Source organism: Bacillus rossius, chromosome 10, assembly GCF_032445375.1.
Source record: "Bacillus rossius redtenbacheri isolate Brsri chromosome 10, Brsri_v3, whole genome shotgun sequence".
NCBI classification, from domain to species: Eukaryota; Metazoa; Arthropoda; class Insecta; order Phasmatodea; family Bacillidae; genus Bacillus; species Bacillus rossius.
In genome coordinates this window covers 37,881,107-37,904,911 of record NC_086337.1, presented here as the reverse complement: position 1 = coordinate 37,904,911, position 23,805 = coordinate 37,881,107, and the positions used below count along the sequence as shown (strand labels likewise).

Here is a 23,805-nt window from a genome sequence, read left to right as displayed (position 1 = left end):
GCGAGTGCTGAAACTAAGTGTAATTCGTGTCAATAAATGTAGTGAAAAAACAATTTTGCGTATATTTATCACGCCGGAATTATTTTTTAAGAATTCTGCGTTAAATGTATTGTCCGAGTTTCGTATTTTAAGTGTATTTGCACCACGATAACGCATGAATTTTCTCGTTACCGAAGTTAGATGTTAAACATCATTGACGAGTACTGAAGGTCTCGCTCACATTTTTTTTTTTCATTGAGATTTTGCACGTGCAAAGAACTAACTCTGTCCTGTCTAACACAATAATCTCACAAGGCAATCACTGCAGAGCTGCAAATATTAATTTCTGTTCTGGTTTTATAGTCAACTCTCTCAGGTACCTACAATTATCTGCTGGTTCACCTCAGGGATAGGATTAATGGATTTTGGGTAGGACTCTAAATTTACGGTACTAAAGTATGTAGAAAAGTTTTTTTTTTTTTAACATTGCGTTCTGAAACAACACCAGACACAAAAATAAATGCACAATGATGTTACAAAGGTGACGAAAACAAAAGGTTCACTTTTACACTACCTATTCATAACCACGTTTACAGTATATTTTTGCACATTTTCAGAGTTAAAAATTGCTTACCTTTTGTGTTGAATAATAAAAAAAAGTGCAAGGTAAATTAAATATACAATTACAAACAATAATTCACGACGTGTGTGCTATAAGACGTGTTTCATATTTGCATCTGCTCGCCTATCTTCAGAAGGGAAACTCTGGGTGCTTGTCGATTCTGAAACATTCCAAAAAATAAATAAATAAATAAATAACTGTTTTCAAATGATAATTTTGGGGCAATGATAGTGAAGTTTCTTGACTTGTGTATTTTTTGCTGAGTCAAAAAGCGAATAGTTCAACCAACGTTTCGGTCGACATTGCGGTCGCCATCATCAGGGCAACAGTCTCCGACTGAGAAGGAGGCTGTTTGTTAGCTTGACTGCAATGTCGGCAGAAGGGTTGGTAAACTCTTCACTTTTGACGCGGCAATGGCCGTGAAAGCCCGCAGTCCTCATTAATAGTGAGTTTCTAACAAAAACTAAATAAATCTCCCAAAACATTTCATTATCGCGTCTGCTGCTTCCACAATCCACGGAAACGTAACAAATGGCAATCAATGAGAATGCATTTCAAGGTTACGAAATATTTAATTAAAAATATATATTATAAATCAAGATCATAGCACGGTCAGAAATGAGATATATAATAAAACATTAACGACAAAGTAATAATAGTACACTAGATATTCTTGTACTTGAAACAAATTTTCAGGTATTTAGAACATAAACAAATATGGCCAGCACCACAGCCAAGTACTCGGCTTCTATTGATAGCACGGAGCGACGTAAAGGAAAGAGCTAACCCGTACGGGTCTGTCTCTATTTCCGTGTCGTAGAACGGCTCTAAGGCACGTTCTACAATGACACGTAAACGGAGACGGATTTCACGGAACAAAGTTTCTGCAATAACACGCACACGGAGACGGACCCGTACGGATTAGCTCGGCAATGGTGAAGTCTTCCGTTTACGTTACTCCGTGCGACCAATAGAAGCCGGGTACTTGGCTGCGTTGGTAGCCATTTTTGTTAATGTTCTAAACACGTTAAAAACTGTTTCAACTGCAAGAATATCTAGTGTTATATCGTTACTTTGTAGTTTAGTGTTATTATTTTTGTAAATTCTGCCCCTGCTATGGTTTCCAAGCATAAAATATTTTTTTTTAATTAAATTAATATTTCGTAACCTTGAAATGCAATCCAATTGGTTTGTCATTTGTTACGTTTCCGTGCATTGTTGCAGCAGCAGATGCGATAGTGAAATGTTCCGTGAGATCCGTGTCTGCTTCCGTGTCATTTTAGAACGTTCCTTAACGGTTACAGCGAACAACTTTGTCTGAAGAAGTTAGCGTGCCGCGTGTTGCCGTGTCGGTTTTGAATTCCTCCTTCCACGAAACACAAGCTTTTAATTTCTTTCCCGTGCTTTCTTTTATTCCTTTAGCCAGCCAATTTCTCCACACTTCCGTGAAAGAGCGAATGCCAGTTTCGTGTCAGAAGTCGCTCTCAGGTTAAGTATCAAAGGGAAGTGCTTAAATAAAACTGGTTAGAAAACCTCTCAATGTTTGCCTCGAGGGCCATCTGTTGAAACTCTTCGCGTTGTTCTATAGGGTAAAGGCCCTGTCACGCTGTCTCCAGCTTTATTGGACAATAGAGTAGAAGTAGTAATATTTGATGGAAAATGGCGTCCAATTTTCTCCATCAAATTATGTTGGTCATATTACGTAAAATAGGCCTATTTTTTACATCATGTCGTATTATCAGAGTTATCTCTTACTTTCCAGATTTAATCACATTTTGAAATTAAATAATGCATCTCAGAGGAGGTTAATTTTTAAACTTTTGAAACATCTATAAATTTAACTTACGTTAATACTAGTTACATTATAAACGATTTTTTTTTCTTTTCTAAAAATAGTAATGGGCACAAAATTTTCATATTATACATATATGACATTGTTTTGCATACGACATTTATATTACATTTTTTTTTTTTTAGTTATTTCGCTTTTATAACCTTTTTAATAGACCACGTGTCCTTCACGATTTGTTGGAAACTCTTAGTCACCCAACTTTTTAAAACAAATATTGCGGCGCAAATGACGTTTCGGTGACGTCGTAACCCTCCAACTTTATTTGACATACTGAGAGGTGTTGCAAGCGAAACTTTCTTGGCAAACTCTAATGGGATTCTGCTCTTTGCGGAGGCCCCTGGCATGGTCCTGATTGCTAGCACGTTGCGCTGATGTTTTCAAGGTCGTGGATTCGATCCCAGTTTCCCCCGGCATGACTTGAAATTCACTCTACAATCTCGAAGGTCCCGCTACCTTAGGGGAGTGGTAGTCTAAACAATTTTCCTCTTTATATTTCGTGTATTTTTTTTGTGCATTTTAAATAAATTCATCGTATAATCACATTTAATTATTTACAAAATGCTTTTTTCTACTAAAAAAAAACTACAGAAACATTAGTTTTTCATTTTATTTTGGGAACACCTAATTGGATGATATACTAAAAATAGAATTAAGACGAAGGCTAGTACATACGAACGGCTATTTCATGAAATCAGTAAACGCTAGCAATGACATGTAAATTTTCCTTTTGATGTCATAAAGACCGTTAAATAATGACTTTTTTTTTATAAAAAAAAGAAACATTTTAAACTATTATTCATAGTTGTATTATGCATTAATTCCAAATCGTTTGCAAAAAAAAAAACAGAGATATCAGAAGCAAAATTATTATAATCGTAAGACGTTAAACCGAGATTTCAGTATTGAACTTTGGCCATCGCTTGGCAACACCGTGCCAAGCTTATATGGACTTGACGAGTGCCTCACCCTTTCAAGAAAGTGAAGTCCACAATTCGGCCGGCGGGTCCTCGGTCAAGGTCGGCGAGCCGGGTCATCTCTTCGTCCGTCAGCTCGAAGTCAAAAACCTACACGGAATCAATATTGCTCAGTTAGATACATGCGTGCTCATCTTGCAGGTAAGAAGTAAAGGTGGGCTTACGATTGGAAATTTAAGAATTAGTCGTGTACTTGACATGTGGCTCTGTGTATAGGCCTACTAGTGGAATGGGTTATGATTTTCATGTAGGAATTATGAAGAGATCGTGTGCGAATCATATAACGGTTATATTATATTTTATTTTTTCCCGCAAGAACCAAGGGAGGCGCCAATCAGAGCACAGTAGAACGTGTTGTTGGCGCGAAATAATGTTTCGTTGGGAAAGCAAGTTATTAGGAAGTAGTGCGAAAGGAGTAGAAGGAATTACTTGCATCGTGTTAAGAAACGATAAAATACTTAGAAGAACATTGCATGAAAATGAAAAAAAAAAAAAAAAAAAAAAAAAAGGAAGCTCGGATTGGAATACATTTTGTTTTAAGATTTTGGAAATTTATAATTATGATGCGTTTCTGGTTATTTATGATAATAAACGAATACAATTCATGAATATATTTTCCTACTGTAAAGCCATGTTATGGTGGATTGTAATAGACGATATTAGCATTACATGAACTAGTATTTATATATTAAAGTTAAAAACCCTCGGATTCTTATTTGTGTACATATTCTAAGTTACGAGCTGAAATGTTGTAAATTTTAGGTTTAATCGTGGCCGTTGTGTCTGGTATTTCAAGTAGGTAGGCCTACATAACCAATTCCACCAGGGATACAAATGTTACGTTAAAAAAATTATTAATCGGAAAAGATTACAAACCGAAAATGCACTTTAAAATGCAGACGATACCTGCGATTACAAAAATTCAACTTGAATAACATAGCTTCTTTCACGCCCGTTTTTATTGGTTTGAATTTAACAACGACTAATTCAATCATAAACTGGATATTACTTAACCATGTGCTCGGCCTACAGGTTAAGTTTATAATTCTTAAGGTTTTAATCGTAAACCCACCTTAAGGCAGAGAATGTGTGCCATCTTGACAACAAAAGATTGTCAACAAACGTCAACAAAATAATGGGAAACTGAATCATAAACTTGTCACTTGTGGCCTAAAGCTACGCGTTCTTGAAAATTAAATTTAAAAACATATTTTTACAAGAAAAAATTTAGAATCTACATGAGATAAAACAAATTAAATTTATTATATAGTGATTTGTTTAAGGCTGGTTGTATTTGAAATATAGCTTTAGTTAGTAACAGCATCATTCCCTTTACAGTGGGAAAAAAGGTGTTTTTCGATCATTATCGCATACAGGTAGAGATCGCAACCTGAAGTGACAATCGCTTCTTGTATTATGGATTATTAATGTGCATGAACAAATTAAAACAAACAAAAAATGTTGCCTTGGTTTTACACTTGGTTATTCTTGAATTTTCACGTCATTATTTTGGTTTTATTTTTTGTTTTATTTAAATTTCTAAGGATTTTTCACTACATAAGCATTGCATTTTTTTTGCCCATACACACACACACACACACTTAAATTAAGGAGCTATCCGTAAAAACCCAAGGATGTAATGGCAGTTGTCGTGTTCGCTAGAAGTTCATTTTATTTTCCTACTTGCAGAGTTTTATTTTTGAAATTTCTTTTTCTGAAATATTTGGAATTAGCAAAACAATATATCCAAAATGGTGGGTGAAGATAAAACCTTAATACTCAACCGCCATTTTGAATTTTTTTCTCGCTAATTATAGATTTTTACGAAGAAATTTTTCAAAAATGATATCATAGAAACTAATTTTTATGTGCTACTCAGCTGTGGAAAACCCAAAAAATGGACTTATTGAAAGAAACCATGACATAATTGTATTATGAATTTGCCACAGAAAACTAAAAGTAGTGGAACATACGAGAAAATTGTTTTGGTTAAAAAAAAATTCATGGCATGGAGATTCATTAACCCCAAATGGCGGTCGATGCTGAGAAAAGCTGGGTTTTGAAACTCTGCAAGGAACGCAAGAAAACTACGGTAGTTTATAAAACACGCAAGTCGCAAGACATCGCCACCCCTACAACATGTACTGTAAAACATCGGGGCTTCCTTTAATAAATAATGTTCTTTTTTATCTCTCACCCCAAAAGTGTGAAATACTTAACAGTTGAGTTTATTACCATCCTTTGTTTTTAACTGCGGGATAGTTCAATAAGTGGAACACTTCACTCATGACAGTGCAGTGGGGTGACACGCCCCCCCCCCCCCCACAAGGGTGGGGCTGGGTGGACCCCTGTGTCTAGGGCCCGGGCCCAGCCCTGTTTATTATTTAAATGTTTAACTATCATAATTTTTTTTACAAACTAGAAAAAAACAACATAGGCTATTGAACGTTTTATAAATAAAGCTTAGTTTGGACTTACAAAAATAGTAACCATAATTAATTATACCCTGTATTTTCAGGTTAAATAACATTCTAAAAAGAGTGAAGGTAAGAAATAACCACGCAATCATAATGTAGCACGTGACTGTAAAATTGTGGTTGGGGGGGGGGGGGGCTTCTCCGATCCTGGGTCCAGGGCCCGTAATCGAATTTGGGGGCCATGGGTGATCAGCTCGGCGGGGCATGTGTCGTTTTGCCTAAAGACGTTTTGCTTAATTTTAGGCAAAACGCCGTTAGGCAAATCGCCGTCAGGCAGAACTCCGTTAGGGAAAACGCCGTTAAGCAAATCGTCTTAAGGCAAATCGCCTTTAGGCAAATAGCCGTTAGGCAATTTGACCATAGGGAAAACGCCTTTAGGCGAAATGACTTTAGGCAAATCCGCCGTAACGAATTCATGTTTAGGCAAACCGCCTCTAGGCAGAGATCGCCTGTCACTCGCTCGGCGTGGAGGCACCTGTATGTTCTCCCTGATGCGGGCCGGGTTGGTGCTCTTGGGGATGACGGCGACCCCGCTCTGCACGGCGAAGCGCAGCAGCACCTGGGCGGGGCTCCTGCCGTGGCTGGCCGCCGCCTCCTTCACCGCTGGGTCGCCCATCAGGTCGGGCAGCTCCTTGCTGCAACCAACCCTCCCGTCGTCCCTAGGGTGACTGGCGCCCCTGGCCAGAACTGGAAATGCCCCCCCCCCCCCCCAACCCCCTTCTCGGATTAAAAGGGAGTGGGAGGAGGGTTCAGTAACGCGATACCGTCGCGGCGCCCCTGGCGGGGGCCATCCCTGCCACCCGCTTGCTACGCCACTGGCTCGTCCCTCGCGTGCGGTCTCTCACATTCAACAACTGAAGCATGTCACATCACAACTTTCTTCATTTTTTCCCCCTCAGAAATAGTACAGGAGACACGTAAAACGTCTAAATGCTAGACATTTGAAACAAATTTGGTCCTGGTTTGTTTTGTGTGCCTTTGTATTTTTTTTTAAATCTTATATGTTTTTTTTAATTCAATTTATTCCTTGGATTAAACTGATTTTGATGTAAAATTTGATTTTTTCCCCCCTTTCAGAAATACGTATTTTAGTGGTTTAAGAATTTTCGATTTCTAGTTTGCTAAGAAAATAAATTAATTTTTAATTTAAATTCGGGAATAAAACATGCAGTATGTTGATGAAGTGAAACAAATTAAATAAGAATCAAGCATTTATAATGGAATGTTTATTATAATTTTTACAAAGACGCTAGCGACGAGGCTGTCCAGCAAGCCCGCGCGCCAGCCTCCATTACCGCTACACGCGCGCAGCAAGAACAGCGCCTAGCCGAGCATGGAGAACTGATGGCACAGCAGTTGGCTCAATTTGAGCAGACCACTGAACAGTGTGTAGCGGCTGTAATCTAAAGAATGCCGAAACATGATTATAAAGAAGCTGCAGCTGCTGCATGCCGGAAGAGTGACTCCTAAATCAAGACGGAGAACCCTTTCAGCAACCACCCAAAATTCAAGCCACCTGCTTCCGATGGCCACTCTTTGTTGGGGGGTATAGAGGCGACGGTTCGAAGCAGTTGTGAGGTGAATGGCTGGAGTGAGGAAGAGAATGCTACAGCACTCCACTTGTAGCCTTGCGAGTATCTCCAAACGAGCTGCTGCAGACCATATACCAGGTCCAGACCAGAATAAATATACTGTATTAGTAGAAAGACATAGAACTGAGGTATGGTGACCGGCATATGGGCGAGGTGTACACGACAGCTTTGAAGACATGCCAACAGCTATCCTCAGAAAACACTTCTGGAATTCGAGGCTGCCATTGATAGGCCTGTGCATTTTGCCTACCCAGAGGCTCCTGCAGAGTGCTGCGTTCATATATGAGCTCAGGGAAGCAGAAGTGCAGCAAACCCTGCGTTAAGCCCGCCACAAAAAGAGCTCCACGGCATGGAGACAGAATCGGTGCGCACTGCATCTAATATCGAGACAAGGAGAACGAGATAAGAACCATGCCACGAGGGAATTACTGATGCCACCACCAGCGAAGGTAAATATCACAAGGTCTCAGAAGGATGCTGCTGGAACTCAATATGTTCCCAGTTCCTGAGGACAGGAGGTCACCCACGACGCTTTGCCTGCCAACAATTAGGGCACATTCAGTGGGACTGCTCAACACACAAGTAAACCCCGCAGAAAGAAGAGCAACAGGGAAACAAGCAGTAGCTAATGTGAAGGGGCACACGCCAGCTCTACGGCCTTCACCGTACCGTTACTTCATAGAGGCAATGACAGTCTACTACTGAATGGGCGTGTCAACAGCAGGCAGTGTCTACTTACCATTGACACTGGGGCCTCGGCGTCCATAGTTCGCGCGGCGAAAAGCTGAGAAGGACACAGTCCGAGGACAGAAACCGGTGATACATCACCCGTGCATGGGACAACTAGACCTGGAGGTAAGAACTGGAACGTGGGCATTTCAATGGAATTGTCTTGTTGCATCAGACGCTACTGGGAGTGGATAAAATTAATCAATACGAATTTGTTCTTGGCATCGAAGGACTTGTACCCTGTAATTCAAGTAGTAGTTAGTGAAAATCTGTTTCAGTCCCATTTAAACATGAGCAGATAATAGTAGCTATAGTCAGGGGCGCAACAGGGGGGGGGGAGGGGGGCAAGGGTATTTCCCCCCCCCCCCCCTTCTGAAACCTTGAAGTGGGGGAAAACGGGGGCAAAGAAATAGCAGTGTAATCAATTTTTAGATAATAAAACTGCTTAAATAGCACAATTTTCCACATTGAAATACAAATTTTCCCGGATCGATGATTCTTTATAAATAGGAATATTGCCCCCCCCCCCCCCTTTTGGAAATTTAGTTGTTGCGCCCCTGGCTAGAGTAAAATGAGACTTTGGTGGCAACGTGAGATACATAACTAAACAAGATATAACTTGCTACGGGATTGCAGAAGCATTGCCAGAGTTGGTGGAAGAGGTTCCTGCGAGGGTTGCCGACCTGGACTCGGGAAGCAAGCAGGTAACAGACACGAGATAGGCCTGCACTGACCCGAGCAGCTTGGACGTGCCGCGGCTGCCGAGCGGCGAGTAGGCGCACAGCGCGATGCCCCTGGCCTCGCAGAAGGCGCGCAGCGGCCGCTGCTGCAGGTAGAGGTGCATCTCCACCTGCAGGCAGGCCGGAGGCACCTCCGCGCCGGCCAGCAGTCGCCCCAGCTGCGCCTCGTTGAAGTTGGACAGCCCGATGGCCCTGGCGCGCCCCGCCGCCACCTGCCGCTCCATCGCCTGCGTCAACACCCGTGCGCCGTGCTCCTCACTGCTCCCTGCTGCCCGCCGCCCAAACACCACAGTGCCACAACAACAATGAGTAATGAAATTAATAATAACAATATTATTGTTGCATGTTATTCATTACTAGCTGCCCGAGCCGGCTTCGCACGGCTATACTAATGGAAAAAAAATTAAGCCACATCTCCCATTTACAGTAATGGTAAATAAAAAAAAATTCAGTGAAAATTTATTACAATGCTGTATAATGTACCGGAGAGAAAATGAATAGCACCGATGGTTTCCCGACTCGTGCACGCAACGTACAACTGATGTACCCGTACTTCGCTACGGCAGTCTACAGGCAGATCACTCTTGGGCCGCTCATTATACATGCCCCTCCTTGTGGGTACGCCACTGCCGCGCGATGCCCGTTGCCATGGAGACGCAGAAGGCATGAACAATGCAAAATCCTGTTCTCATGCAGACAAAGTACCCACTGTTGCCTGGTTTTAACCACCCATGGGATCTAATTTTCGGAAAATGTCATCCTGCGTAACATAAGGAACATTACTGTGAAGTTTCAAGTCTGTAAAATATATATACTTTAAAAAAAAGGCAATAAAAAACAAATTAAACACAGAGAGAAGAAAAAAAAAACAATAGTTTAGGTTTGCGATTTAAAGTGATAAAAAGTATTTAAATACTAATTGAACTCTTATGAGGGTACTGATTGCTTCATTGTTAATATCACACGGGTGTTTTTTTACTTTTATGGGAAAATTAAGAATTATAAGGCATCTAGTGTGTGGCAACAATGTTAATAGGCAATAGGAAATAAACTTCTAGCGCCTGCGGCATTGTCAACACACACTTCGTACGTGTACTGCATGTTGTATCTAACCCCCTCCAACGCATTTGATTCTAAATTGGACTTTTAGTAAGGATCCCTAATGTTATTGATAATATAATATGTATAGCCTATAGCCTTCCTCGATAAATGTACTATCCAACACTGAAAGAATTTTTCAAATCGGACCAGTGGTTCCTGAGATTAGCGTGTTCAAACAAACAAACAAACTCTTCAGCTTTATAATATTAGTATATATTCAACCACCTAATGCCCGGCATGCCTTGCAATGCCTCAATCATTTTTTTTTGTAATTTGTTTGAAATAACTACACACATATAAAGCAGATCTCTATATATTACTCTCTCTATATCTCTTTATATTTCTATCTACAAATATATTTATATCTCTCTATATCTCTTTATCTCTCTCCTATAGGTTGGCTACATATATCTATGTATCTCTATATCAATTTAAATATTAAAATATATTTGTGTTATTCCTATCTATATTTTATCTATATTTTTACGTGTCACAGGTGTGACATAGGTGTGTAAAAACACGCAAATATTCAAATGCAATGTTGTGTCAAAATTTCAAAGCAATCCGGTGAAGAGCTTTTCGGAGATTTAAGATTTTGAACGAACGAACACTAAATTTTTTATTTAAACAGATAAATTTACTATTATTACATAATTAAAAATGTATTACATAAATACATTATATTATAAATGTATAATAGGGGACCTATCTTAGGTTACCCTGAAAGGTAGGGCCACACCTTAGCCCAGCGAGAGTTTTAAATAAATTTCTCAAATTGCTGCGAATAAATTTAATGGATGGCAGGGAATGCCTAAACAAGCGGTTTTTTTTCTAAGGAACATGTCCCTAAACGAAACTCTGCAAAGTTGTGTACAGTTCTCCGAAAAGATGAGAAACTGTTACAACGTGTTTTTGATGTGTAACATCTTAGGCGTAAATTCATGTGCTCTCACGTTGGAAATACACCTATAATACGAAACGCAGACACGAAATTTAACGTAGAATTCATTAAAATAATGCCGAACGTGATAAATATACGCAAATTGTATTTTCAACTACATTTCTTGACGCGAATCACACGTAGTTTTCACACCAGCCGCTAGAATTCGTGGCCGCAGCAGCTACGTCGACTATCGAATAATTAGATTTGCAGAGCTCCTATAAAAGTGAAAAAAAAAAAAAAAAGACTTAAAAAAAAATACTAAACCCCGGTTTTGGACCTGATTTTCGACAATGAATCTGATTAAAATACTGTCCATATTGTTGCAATTCATTAAACAGTTAATACTAGAGTTTCCCTTTGGCTTTGTGATCTTTAGTTTCGCGCCGTCCGTCACGGATGGCAGCACCGTAGACAATCATTTCCGTTCCATCTTTGAATATATATACTGTATAGAAGTCGCCAGCCCAGGTTAAAATTTCTAATACGGTTTCGAGGTAGTTGGTTAATTCACCGCCGCAATCGCCACCATCTCTAGGGCATAGACTTGTGGTGGTCCCTAGCGGACAAATGTCGAACTCTTCAAACACCCCTTCCCCCTCCCGTTGAACGACCTTGAGCTGCAGTGAATGTTTGGTTGGGGGGTGGGGGGAAATGACAGCGGGCGACAGTGCAGCGCTCTAACGTGTAAATAACAACCTAGGACGATACAGGTCGTTACGGCAGCGCCTTGCATGCGGTGAAAGTTCCCAAGCTGCTCATCATACGCTCCTGAAAAAACGTAGAGTAAATCCTATCCACTCGCGACTTCTATACAGTATATTATATATTCAAAGGTAGGTTCCATTCAGGAACGCTCTACACGGGAGAGCCGAGGACGACGGGCGCACCCACCTTCCAGAGGGACGCGTGGTCCGTGTCCAGCTCCGCCAGGATGGAGCCGTCTTCGGCGGCCGGGTGCAGCTCGTCGCCGCGCTCCTGGAAGCCGAAGGGCACGTGCACCAGGTACAGGTCCACGTGCTCCAGCCGCAGGTTCTCCAGGGACCTCGCCAGGTACTTGTCCACGCGGTCCGCGCGGTTCCCCGTCGGCGGCAGCTGCGAGGAGCAACCGCGTCCGTGAGTTACCGCGGAGGTAAGTACAGGGCCGGTGCAAGGTAAATTGGCGCCCTAGGCGAAAAACCTTAATGCCTCCCCCCCCCCCCCACCGGACACCCCAAAAAATAAAATTCGTTGCCTCAAAATACATCACGTAAGCCTAAGATTTTGTCAGAAATCAAATGTAAGCAGGCTTGTGTTTTTTTTTTTTACTTTTTTTACTTATTACAAATCATAAACAGGTCACCGTGGACTTTAAATAATTACTTATACCAATATAAACATTCCAAACTGTTACAAAAATCCATTTTCATCTAGTTTCAATAATCGTTAAACATATTATATCAGCTGTTGTGTGTCGCGCTGCGCCGCCCCCAGCTACTTGGCGCCCTAGGCGGTTGCCTAGTTCGCCTATACGGACGCGCCGGCCCTGGCGTAAGTCGACCCCTCACAACCTCTCTCTCCTGCCCGCGTGGCAGGACAACGCACGGCTTCATACAAGTTTAACGCTTAATTTCTTGCAGATGTGTTATCAACGGAGACCGGAAAAATTCCTCGAATTCATTTCGCGATATGCTAAAATACAAATCGTTGTACCTCAGTGCTGCCTCTGTTATTGGTTCACAACTCACCTGGATGACTCTGGGCCAATGAGAAACTCCCGACCAATACCTTTATCGAATCGCAGGCTGCTACGCTGGGCCGCCTCACAAGACAGCAGCCAATGAGTGGGTGGCATTTGACCGAGTGTACGTAGAACTAGGGAGTTCATCCTACAGGTCATTGAATCCGCGAATTTTTCCGGTCCCTAGTTATCAATAATCACTACATGATGGCATCTTTAATATTCTTCCTAGCGGATTATTTTTACGCTATTAAACAAATTCATACCAAATCAGCCTTTATGCAGCTACGATTTGTTTTGCTATCCAGTTTACTTAAAATTCAGAACAGACACTCACTCCATTGACTAATGCCTCCATGTTCGATACATTTATAGCGTTCATTTCCAACCCAAATAATTAAAAAAAAAAAAAACTTCTAATAGGAAAACAATTATAATTCGTGTTTTACAATGAAACTATGCAGTAAATAAATGCTAGGGAACTTTATACAAAAATTTTAAATTTTATATTATTGGAGTTACGAGTTTTGTTAATTAAGTCGACGGTTGTAGTGTTCATGTAACTTGCCTCAAATCTGAGAGGTCTCAAAAGTAATACCATTGGTATACGTATTCTACTTCAAAAGCGCGGCTCCTAAGGGTTGGGGATAGGGGCGATAGCCCCTCCCGATCCCAAATTATATATATTACATATATATTTCCAATGTGCGTGTTAAAACATTCCTTCCATCAAAAGTATTAAATTTCAATATTTTATACCATAAATTTTGTAGGTATTCTAAGGTCAAACTAAACTGGTGACGTATTTAACATCGTATTTTGCAGCTGCATCATTCTTGGTCTTCCTGGAGCCTCCTCTGTTGTTCTGTCAACAGCGTTGTGTAAAACAGCTTCATGTGGTTGTCAGTGTTTGCAAAGTGACAAGTGACGTGCCTTGCGTGCAGGGCCGGATTTAGGGGAGGGCAACCGGGGCGAATGCCCCGGGACCTCCACAAACGGAGGGGCCCCCACAATAATTTCAAATAATTCTTGTCTCCGATTATATTTATGTATGTTTTTTTTTTAAATACTAAGAGAATCTACTTGATTTCACAATAAATCATTTATTGGAAAACTCGACTGAAAAAAATACTTTATATTATTTGGAAAATAATTTGGGGTCAGGGGGGCTCCGCTCCTCTGTTGACCCGAGGCCTCCAGACCTCTAAATCCGGCCCTGCTTGCGTGTGAAGGGCTGCCAGTGGCAAGGGCGCAACAACAGGGGGCGGGGGGAAGGGTATTTTGCCCCCCCCCCCTCTGAAACCATGAAGTGGGGGCAAACGGGGGCAAAGAAAGTGCTGTGTAATCAATTTTTAGATAATAAAAATGATTAAATAGCACCATTTTCCACCTTGAAATAGCAAATTTTCCCGGGGGAGGACCCCCGGACCCCCCGCGCTTCAATAGGGAGGGGGGGGATTGATGATTCTTTATAAAAAAAAGTATATTGTTTCCCCCCCCCCTTTTGGAAATTTAGTTGTTGCGCCCCTGGCCAGTGGCGCCCGGGCTCGAGGCAAGTCGCGCTGCACAGTACCACGGGAGGAGGAGCCGCCGCGGACGGCGGAACTCCGCACCTTGGTGACGACGAACAGCTCGTCCCGGGCGACCCGGCCGGACGACAGCCACCGCGCCAGCACGCGGCCGACGGCGCGCTCGTTGTCGTACACGTAGGCCGTGTCGATGTGGCGGTAGCCCGCCTCCAGCGCGCTCTCCAGCGCCGCCTCCAGCTCCTGCTCGCCGGCCTGGAGCGGGAACCACGCATCACTTAGAAAGTCACAACTTAGAACTGTCATGACTTAGAAAACTTGGACAAATCCACGTAACTTAGAAACACACAACTTAGAAAGATCATAACTTAGAAACACACAACTTAGAAACACGCAACGCAGAACCACACAACATAGAAACGTCATAACGTAGAAAATCATAACTTAGAACTATCAGAACTTAGAAACACACAACTTAGAACTGCCATAACTTAGAAACACATAACTTAGAAACACGCAACGCAGAACCACACAACTTAGAAACGCCATAACGTAGAAAGTCATAACTTAGAACCGTCATAACTTATAAAATTCTAAGTTATGTGTTTCTAAGTTATGACAGCACCCCGCCTGGAGCGAGCGCGGGCCGTCAGGACAATCCAGGGGCCACCTAGCCCCCTCGGCAGCGAGCAAATCCTAGAGGTGGGTTGTTACAGCAATTTTCGGTATCAGTATAAACATGATACTGATACAGTAATGTACTAGTTACAAGTATCTGATACTTTTGTATCAGATAGAGCAGTAGCGGTCCCAAGAAGCAACGAGGTATCAGCATTCTCGTTACAGGTTACACATCCTCCGTGCCGTCATCACCAGCGTAAAAAGGTATCGGTGTCTCTGATACATTATTTATCACGCCCGGTAATTCTCTACCTCTGTTACTCTCATGCCCGCCTGATACAGGCAGTTCAACAATTCAACATTCACTGCAGTTCGTCCTGGCCGTGTTTTACCATGTACATTGTTGCGGGCTGTCATGCTTTGTAGTTAGTATCTTTATAGTGAAATAAGGAATGGATAAGTGCAATAAAAAGACTTCATTTGTGTGGAATTTTTTCACGGAAAATAATGAGTTTGCTAAGTGTAATTTGTGTAAACAAAAACTAAGTTATAATGCAATACTATTTGTTAAATAGTGACTGAACTTGCAAAGTGATTGTTTTTTTTATCGATATTGGCACTGCTATCTGCCTGATGTACCTAACTCAAATGTCTATTGATATAGTATGCTCACTAATGAACCTATCTGTTTTTTCATTTTTTATTTTTGATAAAATCGTAATCTTTTAATGTATGAAAACACTAGTTACTAATTGTTTTCGAAACAAGAAAGTCCATATGTTGATTACATCTGTTATTAGTGTCAACTGAGAATTTATTTGCATTTTCATAGCTGTTAGGTGCACAAATATAAATATTATATCTTGTATTAATGTACTTTTTAATATTAAAATTTCATTAGTTTTATTATTGAACGAGACGATGCACGCACTGCGCACTGAGCATACTTTGATGTGGGACAATAAACAAAACTACTCTTAACAATTTCGCTCTGCCCTGCGCCTCTCCTTCAACGCCTTCCCCTGCGCTTCCTCCCCTACATTCTTTCCCTTTATCCCTTATTCGTCGTGCCGCTCCCTCCTCTTTCACAAGCTCCGCCCAAGTGACCGTCATCTGCGATCGGGTTCTGCGCACATTGGCCGTGGTGTTCCAGGCGAATTCTAAACTGATACTAAAGTACTTGATACTTGTCAAGTGTACTCGTTTGCAGTACCTGATATAGGCGTGTATCAGTTACCAAATATCAGGTTGTTACATTTCGACCCACCTCTAGCAAATCCACGTGTTCTCGTGTTGAAAATACGCTTATGATACGAAACTAACGTAGAATTATTTAAAATAGATACATATACACATATTTCTGGACGTGAATCACACGTAGTTTTCGCACCCGCCGTTAGTATTCGTTGCCAGAGCAGCTACGTTGACTATTTTAGAGCGAAATTTTAAACTATAAAAAGAAACGGCACCGATAAAAGCGAACCCCCCCCCCCCCCCCTCCCGGCTCTTTTTCTTGAAAAACTACTAAACCCCGGCTATGGACCTGATTTTCGAAAAAGGAATTATATTAAAATACTGCCCGTCTTGTTAAAATTCGCTAAACAGTTAATACTATATGTTTCCTTTTAGCTTTTTTAACTTTGGTTCGCACCATCCGCCACAGATGGCAGCACCGTGTTTACGCAATTCCGTTCCACGCGACTTCCGTTCCATTCACGAAATTACTCCTTACCAAATACAGTGTACCAACAGCTAAAATGTTTACACGTCAAAAATCTAAAGACATAAAACCGTGGCCATAACTGTACATTACATTTGACTGTGCGTATAGCACAACTGGTAAGGTTTCCAATAAATTTTATTAGCACTAGTATTGCAATATGTGTTCTACTATCAGGGTAGATTGGGCGAACTCAAGAATAAAAAAAAAAAATTCGTAATTCAACAGGGGACTGTTGCTCTCTGTCTCCCCTCCCCCTTTTTATCGAAGTCCCTGGGGCCAAGACAATTGAACGAAGTTCTACAACCACAGCATATTTTGTCGCTGTAACAAAATTATTTTTATTGAAATAATTGGGGGTAAATTTTTATGATACACATATTTTGTAGCTCGTTACCCGCCCAATTATTTCAATTAAATAATTTCTTTTATAACGAAAAAATTCACGGTGTTTGTGGGACTTCATTCTTTTAAACATATCCAAACGCTCAGTGTTCTATTTAAAATACTTTCTCTATTATTTACAAACATGTTGTTGTTCAGCTCCAACTTTAAAGATGTGTACATGGATTGGGAAGCACTTTAGACATTAATTCTTATAACCTGGAGTCACAATGCTCATGGTACGATGTCATCATCGTGTCCATTAAAATTATAATCAGCATCATAAAAGTTTATAGTTAGAATTAACTCTCACCTTCACGCCAGGAAACTGACAAAAGGAACGGGAAACCAGAGGCCGTGAAAGGGGATACAAAAGAACAAGAAAAATAATAAAATAAATCCGAAGCGACAAACTCTTTTTTTTCTTTCAAGTCCACGGAAGGACTTGCTGAAGGCTACTTCAGCGGATATCTTGAATTAATTTATTTTTGCATATAACCGTGAGGTTTTTTTTTTTTTTTTTTTTTTAACTCAGCTCTCTCCAACAACTACGTGTGTCTGCGAATCGGCCTTCAAGTAAACATTTGTTTTGTTCGTTAACTCTGGAGTCGAATAGAATAAAACGTCTTTTGTTCTACTCTTTTTTTTTCCCCGTGCCAGGAAGAATTTAGGATACTAGATTTAAAAAAAAACATATATATGCATGTTTATTAAGTAGTATGCCTATGATTTAAATCAGTTCCTCTTGCACTGACAAATATACATTAGTTTCGTACCCAAGCTCATCCTCAGATATACGACGCAGTGCCTTCGTCGTGAAACTCTCCACGAAGCAAACTAATTCCGTTGACATAAGTGTGATTTACAACGGTGCCGTTTTTGACTCAATTTGGTAGCTTCTTCAATCGTTCTTCCTAGAAAGAATTACTGGCGAATGGCACTGCTGGTGTTGGACCGTTGAGTCTCCGAAACTGGAATTGTAAGAAGTTTTGTGGCGACGGTAGTTCCGAGTGAGATGACTTAACAGGATGATATACTTACGAGCCTTTGCTGAGCTTTGTGTTTCAGCTCTTCAGAAAAAAAAGAAATTGTGAGCGAGTCATTCAGTACTCTCCAGTGATTTGTAACTAAACATGAACATAGACGGCCAGCCCAAGCTGCGTGGTAGAAAAAAAAATAGAGGCTATCATTGAACGGCATATATGCGAATATAAAGCCTATCATTGAACGGCATATATGCGAATATAAAGCCTAGGCTATATTCGCGATAGCATGCAAACAGCAAATAAAAACAGCTCAGTTGCACACGCACAACACAGAAGTCGAAACTACGTACGCACACAACACAGCATCAGTTTGAATATTTCCGACAGATTTTTCCCTCATTAAGTTCCGTCAAAATTTTCACTTTAAAACATTTGAATATATATATTTTTTGCTATAATTTACAGAAGCGATTATTTACCTGAATCTAAACATTTAATTTCACCGTTTATTTTTTAAAGTTTACAAATAGTCTAATAAACTACAAAGAATTTCGTCGCAAATAAATACATATTCGAATTTGTTTAAATATTTATCTTTGAAATGCACATATTAAAACAAGTCCTCTGTTCTATGTCACTGACATAGGGTACGCTGATTGGCCGCAAAAATAATTCGGCACATAGGACAAAGAAAAATTGTATGTTCTGAAACTTTCTGTGCGCTCCTTTTAGTAGTAATGTGACAAAAATCGGTATTTGAACCAGCCAACTGCTATTCATTTTTAGTTTATTTATTATTGTGAATTGATCCCATTGGAGCAAGTACAAATTAAAAAAAAAATTATTTGTCACTGACAGCGAATAATCTGAAAGCAAAAAAATTACAATCGAATATGTGTATTATTTTATACGCCAGGTTGTGTTAGCGACAAAATAATTCGGACATCCTTTCACGATTAGTTTCTCACTAGAAGTGGCTTTATATGCCTTATCCCAATTTGAATGACGTCACATCTTCACACGGAAAACAGCCTTGTCTACAAATAGCGATGTCCGATTTCCGAATCTACAGATTTCTTAAATAGTCACCATAGCGCTGTAAATACATAGCACCAAAATTGTTTTTCGGTTTTTTTTGTTTACTGTTTTCATGCTTTGTAAATGTGTTCGCAGCTAAGTTTTGAATATTTGAATATTTGAATATTCAATTACAATATTATTTTGAGTATTTAGTTAACTTGTGAAATTTATAGGAATTCAATAATATTTAATTTTTTCTATAAGGCAAAAGTAAACTCTAATAAATTTCCGTTATTTTCTGTTTGCCTTTTGAAACGGGAACCGGAAACAGCAAATATCACGAGTTTTCATTCTTCTATGCTGTCAAAGAACACAGATTGGGACAAAAAGGTTCAAGTTGATCAATGACCACGCAAGAAGTCACAGGGGTCAAGAGAGCCTGGGACACAGTTTAGGACATTGCAATTGTAGACGGGCCCGTGCTATTCGGACAAGGCGGAAGAAACCATGCCACGAAAAGCGGGTAGACGGCTGACCTGCCAGGTGCCGAAGCCGACGGCCGGCATGCTGGCGCCGTTGTGCAGCTTGATGTACTTCATGTGGACGCCGCCTGTGTCGACAACGGACTGGCCTCCGGGCGTGACCTCGGCGGTCGTGTCGGTCGAGTAGCGGTACCCGCGGATTGTCGGACGTGCCGCTATCGTGGTACGAGTACACCAGTGTTGAGCTCGGCGTACCGTGTACCATGAAACGACGCTATCTCCTAGCACAATAGCATTAAAAAAAAAAAAAAAAAAAATTGAACACGTGTATTAAAGAAAAAAAAACGTAAGCGTGTCTTTCAGTACTCGCCGGAGATGTGTAATATCTAACCTCGGTAACAAGCAAATTCACTTATGATAAGAAACTCGGACACGAAATTTAATTTTTGATTCTTTAAAATAATGCCGAGAATGATAAATATATGCAAACTGTCTTTTCAACTAAATTTATGGACGCGAGTCACAGGTAGTTTCCGCACCAGCCACTAGAATTTGTTGCCGGAGCAGCTACGTCGAGTACTGGATCATTTGATTAGCAGACCAAAATTTTAAGCTGTATAATAAAACTGCTCCGATAAAAGCTAAAAAGACATTTAAAAAAAACTAAACCCCGGCTTTGGACCTGGTTTTCGACCAGGAATTTGATTAAAATACTGTGCATCTTGTTTAAATTCATTAAACAGGTAATACCATAAAATTTCCATTTGTCTTTGTTAACTTTGGTGGGTGGACGTGAATCACACGTAGTTTCTGCACTCGCTGCTTATACGTCGACTATCCAATCATTCCATTTGCAGACAGAAATTTTAAATTAAATAACGGCTCCGATAAAAGCGAACAAAACTTGAAAAAATACTAAACCCCGGCTTTGCACCTGCTTTTCTACAAGGAATTTTATTAAAATATTGCTAATCTTGTTAGTAGTTATTAAATAGTTAATGCTATAGAGTTTCCCTTTGGCTTGGTGAATTTCGGTTGACGCCATCCGCCACAGATGGCAGCACCGTGGTTACACATTTTCGTTCTATGCGTCTTCCGTTCCATTCAAGAACTTACTCTTACCAAATACCGTATACCGAGAGCTAAGATGTTACACATCAAACAAAGTAAATATTTTAGCAACTTTTTTGCTTCTATTTCTAAAGTAGCATAAAAACTAGCGGTGCTTGTGCTGCACGTAAAATTTCATGTAGAATAACCGAAGCTCACTTATTGTTTGGGTTTTTTCAGGAAGAACTATTTTATTTTGCAAACAATTGAACGTAATATGGTTTTGAAATTACTGGATTCGGTTATTTAAAATAACATATTTTATCGAATGTGAAGGAATCGCATGTACGTATTAGTTGCATGCAGGGGCGTAACAAGGGGGGGGGGCAAGGGTATTTTGCCTCCCCTCTGAAACCTTGAAGTGGGGGCGAACGGGGGCAAAGAAATGCTGTGTAATCAATTTTTAGATAATAAAACTGCTTAAATAGCACCATTTTCCACCTTGAATACAGATTTTCCCGGGGGTGGACCACCGGACCCCGCTTCAATAGGGGGAATGATGATTCTTTATAAAAAGGTATATTGCCCCCCCTTTGGAAATTTAGTTGTTGTGCCCCTGGTTGCATGCCTACATATAGTTAGCTACTTTACATGTATTTGTAACCTACGGGTAATAATATAGTGTTAAAAGCGCAGAGCTTGCTTTTAAATATTATTTCCAGCTTGAATTAAAATTATAGTTCTAATGTAATTTGATATTCGCATCCATCTAAAAGTTATTTTCATCGCTAATTACTGTGCGTTGCAAGTCGTCTTCTAGCATTTATCCACGCTAAATGCTGCGTTAAATCACTTTCCATATCATTAAAATAATTTGTTGTTTTAACAACTTTGCTAAAATAGTACACTGTTTATACCAACTATGCATATGCATCGTCTAGGCGGCCATAATGCATACGAAATTACAGAACCAAACGGCTCCAACATTGTAAACAACTGGCTCTTCCAGCCAAACCTAGGTCAAGGTTCACGTGGTTTTTTTTTACCCGAGCAAAACATCTTAGGATACTTTATCTTGAATTCTATTAACTCGTAAATAAAAATGTTTGTGCCATGATGATTACAAATTGCCAGATATCTTAATGGAATAAAGTGTACAAAATTGTAACTATTCCTAGTGTAATAATATCCTGAATCTGTTAAATTTATTTCTTTTAAAAAATTTTACTAGAATGCATATAACTTAGATAATTAAAATAAAATAAAACAATATTAGTAAACGATTGGCCCGTGGGGGGATCGAACCCACGACCTTCGCGTTATTAGCACGACGCTCTAACCAACTGAGCTAACGGGCCACAGCGATGCTGTGACCCTATTACACGTATTATATACTATTCTTTAATAATATTTGGCTACGAATTAATTCTGAATTCGGGCCTTAGAGTTAATAACGTTAGAGTTAATGACATAAACCCTTTTTTTTTTACCGAAAATCTTTTACCCAATTGAATCGGCGCAGTACAAAATTTGTTCTACCATTGGCTGCATCGGATGGTTTACATGCCTACAGAATATTTATCAAAAACATGTTATGACTAAGCACTGCGGACTTGTCTGAAGCTGTATTGACTACTCACGACCCCATGATTCAAGAGTGTGAAAAAGATGATTTTGGATGAGGAGTGGAGGGGGGAATTTTTATATCTGAATAATGTTTAAAGCGGGATGACATTTTGAATGATACATTATGGACTTTGCTATATTAACATTTGCAATGAGGAAAATAATTACCAGATAATCACAATCAAACACAGGATTTGTTAACATCAAAACACAGTCTCGTCCAATGTTTGTCTTGTATTTATTTGGTATACTCCCGTCTCACTCGTGGTGTGCCGGTTGTTGGTCGGTCGCTTTTCTTATGATAGGATGGTTGTTTGCCTGGTTCCAGCTCTGTGGAAGAGCAGCCTCACACTCTGTGGTGGGAGAGGACCATCCAGTCCATGGTGACTGACAGAGGACGCACCCATGTCGGAGAACTCTGCTGCGAAAACTTACCACACTACTAGTTGGTCCACGTGTTGAGGCCTGTGGACTTGCTCCTGCGACAAACAGCTTCGTAACTATAGTGCACAAGCCATTATAAGGATAAGACAACGACTGGGTAGTAAGGCATTACTCACAGGTTAATGTCTAACTGGTGGGCATTTTATTGCAGTTGAAGGCATTACGAAGTGCCAATACAAACACACACACTAATGATTACACACTCAACATTATCACTAGGCACTTGACGCCAACCGCCGGTGCTCCCTCTGCTCCGCAAAGGTCGTTATGCCACAACAACACTTGCTCCTAAGTGCGTCGAACAAGCCCGAGCGTGATAACCACGGAGTGTGAGAAAGTGCGCCGCAACGAACACCAAGGCGACGTCAGCGCCCGGCCGGGTGTGGCAATGCGCCTAATTAATTATATAATTATTCTTTCGAATTAAAACAATTAATTAATAACAATTTAAAAGAGGATTCATGTAAGGGAAATTATGTCTAATTGTCTTATAAGCATATATTGTGTAACTTGTCTTCAAGTCCAAAACTGGCCGGGTCGGTTTTCCCGCGTTCCACGTGTTTAGGCGTGAGGCCGCAGGGCGGTCTCGCGCTCAGTTACCATCGGGAGCTCGCAGGGGTCGGGCGCTCCGCGAACGTCGGGCCATCAACTTTAGCGCTTCTTCAACATTTCAGCAATAGTATAAGTCTTTTAAAATCCTTTAACTTGCTCGGCGCCGATCCCATCTCAGTCGCACGATATTTCGTGCGACTCTTAACTTATTAAATTCATCCCAACAGGGATCTTTACTTTTATACGTAATTCCATGTCCAGTTTAAGGACAGCGTAATAGTGGTACGCAGTTTCGGCTTCATAGCCAATTATCAGCATCGAGGATTCTTTGTAACGAGTGGTGAGAATACTACTAACTTTCGTCTTTTAGCTTTCACCATCCTAACTGTGTAATTTGTAACGTGTGTTTTAATTGAATAACTTTCAATTCCAAGAAACTGTAGCGTGTAGTCTCCCGCTGGCGTTTATACATAATTTTAAAGACATTAATATTTCGTCGCAGGCTAGACTGCAAACCATCCTGAACATAGGATTTTCTCCACGTGTTAACGTGTCTGCATAAGTTGTTGCAACACCAGTTCCGTGACTTTCTGCCTAATCTTTCATAGGGACGAGTGTACTCCGTTTCAGTTTGTCGATATTACTTTGCAATCTATCCCGGTCGCGTA

General features: G+C 40.5%; 1 protein-coding gene and 1 non-coding gene across 2 annotated transcripts; both read right to left on the bottom strand.

Annotated features, from left to right (window-relative positions):
- Nucleotides 1-438: 438 nt before the first annotated feature.
- Nucleotides 439-19,619, bottom strand: LOC134535980 (aldo-keto reductase family 1 member A1-like). The gene is made up of 7 exons (XM_063375448.1): nucleotides 19,520-19,619; nucleotides 14,340-14,507; nucleotides 11,901-12,101; nucleotides 8,960-9,192; nucleotides 6,380-6,539; nucleotides 3,420-3,517; nucleotides 439-761 (listed from the first exon to the last, which is right to left on the bottom strand). Exons 1-7 carry the CDS (start codon nucleotides 19,580-19,582, stop codon nucleotides 731-733), a joined length of 954 nt encoding a protein of 317 aa, XP_063231518.1. The 5' UTR covers nucleotides 19,583-19,619; the 3' UTR covers nucleotides 439-730.
- A 2,180-nt stretch (nucleotides 19,620-21,799) lies between these two features.
- Nucleotides 21,800-21,873, bottom strand: Trnai-aau (transfer RNA isoleucine (anticodon AAU)). Its single transcript has one exon. It is a non-coding gene; the product is annotated as a tRNA-Ile (tRNA).
- Between the last annotated feature and the right edge of the window lie 1,932 nt (nucleotides 21,874-23,805).

Excerpts from the sequence above, each read along its gene's own strand:
- LOC134535980 (XM_063375448.1), bottom strand. The coding sequence starts at position 19,582 with ATGAAGTACATCAAGCTGCACAACGGCGCCAGCATGCCGGCCGTCGGC. Across the intron at positions 12,102-14,339 it reads AGCTGTTCGTCGTCACCAAG|CTGCCGCCGACGGGGAACCG; the intron begins GTGCGGAGTTCC and ends TGCTCCTCGCAG. Across the intron at positions 6,540-8,959 it reads GGCACGTCCAAGCTGCTCGG|CAAGGAGCTGCCCGACCTGA; the intron begins GTCAGTGCAGGC and ends GGTTGGTTGCAG.